Source organism: Bison bison, unplaced genomic scaffold, assembly GCF_000754665.1.
Source record: "Bison bison bison isolate TAMUID 2011002044 unplaced genomic scaffold, Bison_UMD1.0 scf7180017864037, whole genome shotgun sequence".
Classification (NCBI taxonomy): Eukaryota; Metazoa; Chordata; class Mammalia; order Artiodactyla; family Bovidae; genus Bison; species Bison bison.
The window spans coordinates 5731800-5734250 of NW_011494609.1; the positions used below are offsets into that span (position 1 = coordinate 5731800).

The window sequence follows — 2451 nt, forward strand, 5'->3', positions numbered from 1 at the left end:
GCACTGCCCGGCGCATCGACAGCCCTGTGGCCCCGAGGTTCTGCCTGCATGGCTCTCAGGATGCCCAGCCCTCCAGCAGCAGTGCCACACTCAGACTGGAATGCAGTCCGGAGCAGCCCTGGGTGTGGAACGTGTCATAACACTAGAACAGAGCCTTGTCTGCTCTATGGGCTTCTGATGGCCGGGATCTCATGGGTGCAGGGACTTTGCTCCAACTGGGGGCTGAAAGGGAGCACACAGCTTCACCAAAGTTTCCCACGCCCATCCAAGGTGTCCCAGCACACCTGTTGATGGCACGTCACCTGCCTGGACAGGTACACACAGGGCCTGAGCTGTCCCTGCCCACCTGGGTGGGTGCCAGGGACATGCAGCCCGGGGCCACGGCACGAGGGCCCGGGTGTGGAGGAACAGCCGGGCTGCAGCCACGCTCAGAACAATTTGACACCAGGCCAAGTCCTCCACAGGGGAGAATTAGTGCTAAGAGGTTAAAGGTTACTCAGGGCCATATGGATACGACACAGGTCAGGAACACGGAGAACGTATTAATATTATTGTGTAATATTAATATTAGTAGCAACTGACAGCAGCATGCAGGTAGGAGGAAGTGGTGACGAGAGGAGGTGAAGGGGCAGAGTGAAAACTCACATCTGGGTGGGGGATGGCGTACTGTCCCTGGATCGTGTAGGCCTGGAGAGAGAGAGACACCATCAGCTCGCGAAGCAGCGGCCACACGTCCCCTCACCGCATGCCCTCACAGAATGAGGGCCTCCTGGGGCGGGCTCCCCTGCCAGCAGGCGCTGGCTCTCTGGTTAAGGCTTTCCCCTTTACATGGGACAGGCGATCCCTCCCTCTGGAGGCTGGGGGCGGGGGTCCCGTGTCCCTTGTGGCTGGACCTACAACCAGACATGCGATGGGATGGGGGCAGGGTTGGAGGGACCAGGTGGGACGCGGCCGGCTCTCACCCCATTGTTTCTCAATAGGAAATAGCTACGCGCCATCCAGTCGACCCCTGCTGGGGACTGATGGTTATTAACACTGGAGAGTTTAATTAGCCATCAGACTACACGCTTTCAGGAAATAACTTATCCCAAGAAAACCAAACAACGAAACAGAAAACTCTAAAAGGTGACTCAAACCCCACTTTGCAAATGTCAGATTAAGAAATGCACCCAAATCAGCCGCAGGTTGGCGAGCGTCTTCCAGCCCCAGGGGACCGGGCGCAGCACATGCTTGGTGGTATGGCCCCAGGGGAGTCTCGTTGGGCTGCATCATGTCACTCGCCTTCAAGACAGTGACACAGAGCAGCCACAGCAAGTGTGTGGGACCCGCAGCCTCCCCCACACCCAGCCCCCTGCCCCACAGTCCCTCAGCGAAGATTCTTCCAGAAACTCATGGCCAATCAACAAACAAACCACACAGAGCCGAGAGAGAGTGAAGACAAAGGGTTTCACCGGGACTTGGGATGTGGGAGCGTGTTGCAGAGCCACATTCGCCGGCTGGTGAGGTGGGTGTGGAGCCCTGTCGGGTGAGGCCTGGCGCCTCACAGTGAAGGAAAGCAGCCTGACCGGAGACGGCGAGCACGCGGCAGCCTGTGCGCGCCTGGGGCCGAGGGACCTTTATGCCCATCTGCGGGCGTTGTATAGATGCCACTAGGCACAGTGCCACCGTGTCTCTGGGTAAGACAGGCCCTGGAGGGGCGCTGCCCACGTGCTCCGATTTGCAGTTCTTCACCCCAGACGCTCAGTTTCTGACACCTTTTTCTCACTCAGCTGTCAGGGTTGCTAGTGCTATTTGAAGTGCACAGCCACCCACCATCCTCTCAGAACAGAGGTGGAGACGAGCCCAGGCAGTAGGTTCTGTCTGGGCAGACTCTGGGGTCTGAACCTACTGGGGAGGCAGGAGCCGCCTTTCTGCAGCAGGCACCCAGCCAGTACTTCCCCGGGAAGGTCGGGCTGAGAGGCTCTGAAGCCGGGCATGCAGCGTTTCCCGCACTCAGGTGAGGGGGCCAGGGCCTGGAACACGGGCTCCTCCACCCAGCTGCCTGAGATGCTGACGACCAAGACCAGTCACTCACTGGCCACTCGTGGTGTCCCCAGAGCACAGGGGCCGGGTTAAGGCCCTGCCCTCCCACAGGGGTGGTGACCTTGCTGCCCTGCCTGGGGGTAGGCGATGGCCAGGGCTCCAGCTCTTGTTAATCCGCCTCCCTTCTGGGTAAAGCCCATGCTTCACCACCAGGGATCGTCACAGGCTTGCCTGCACGCACGTTGGGACCGAGGCCTGGCAGGTAACTAACCTGCCTGCTCACCTGGATGCAGGCGAGGAGAGGAGCTCTGAACAGGGCTGGCCCGCTGTGGCCGCCCTGAGGCACGGGCCGTGGGAACTCCTGCCTCCCTGGGGGAAGCACCCCAAAGGCGGCTGCAGGAGCAGGGACCCCGCTGTTGCCACACAGGG

At 60.3% G+C, this 2451-nt stretch overlaps 1 protein-coding gene across 1 annotated transcript in view; it reads right to left on the reverse strand.

Annotated features, from left to right (window-relative positions):
* The window catches only part of PCBP3 (poly(rC) binding protein 3), a 90919-nt gene that overhangs the window by 14648 nt on the left and 73820 nt on the right, over positions 1-2451 (reverse strand). The window contains exon 10 of the mRNA XM_010834870.1: positions 646-687. Coding sequence (XP_010833172.1) covers positions 646-687 — 42 coding nt within the window. The remainder of the gene's footprint in view (positions 1-645; positions 688-2451) is intronic.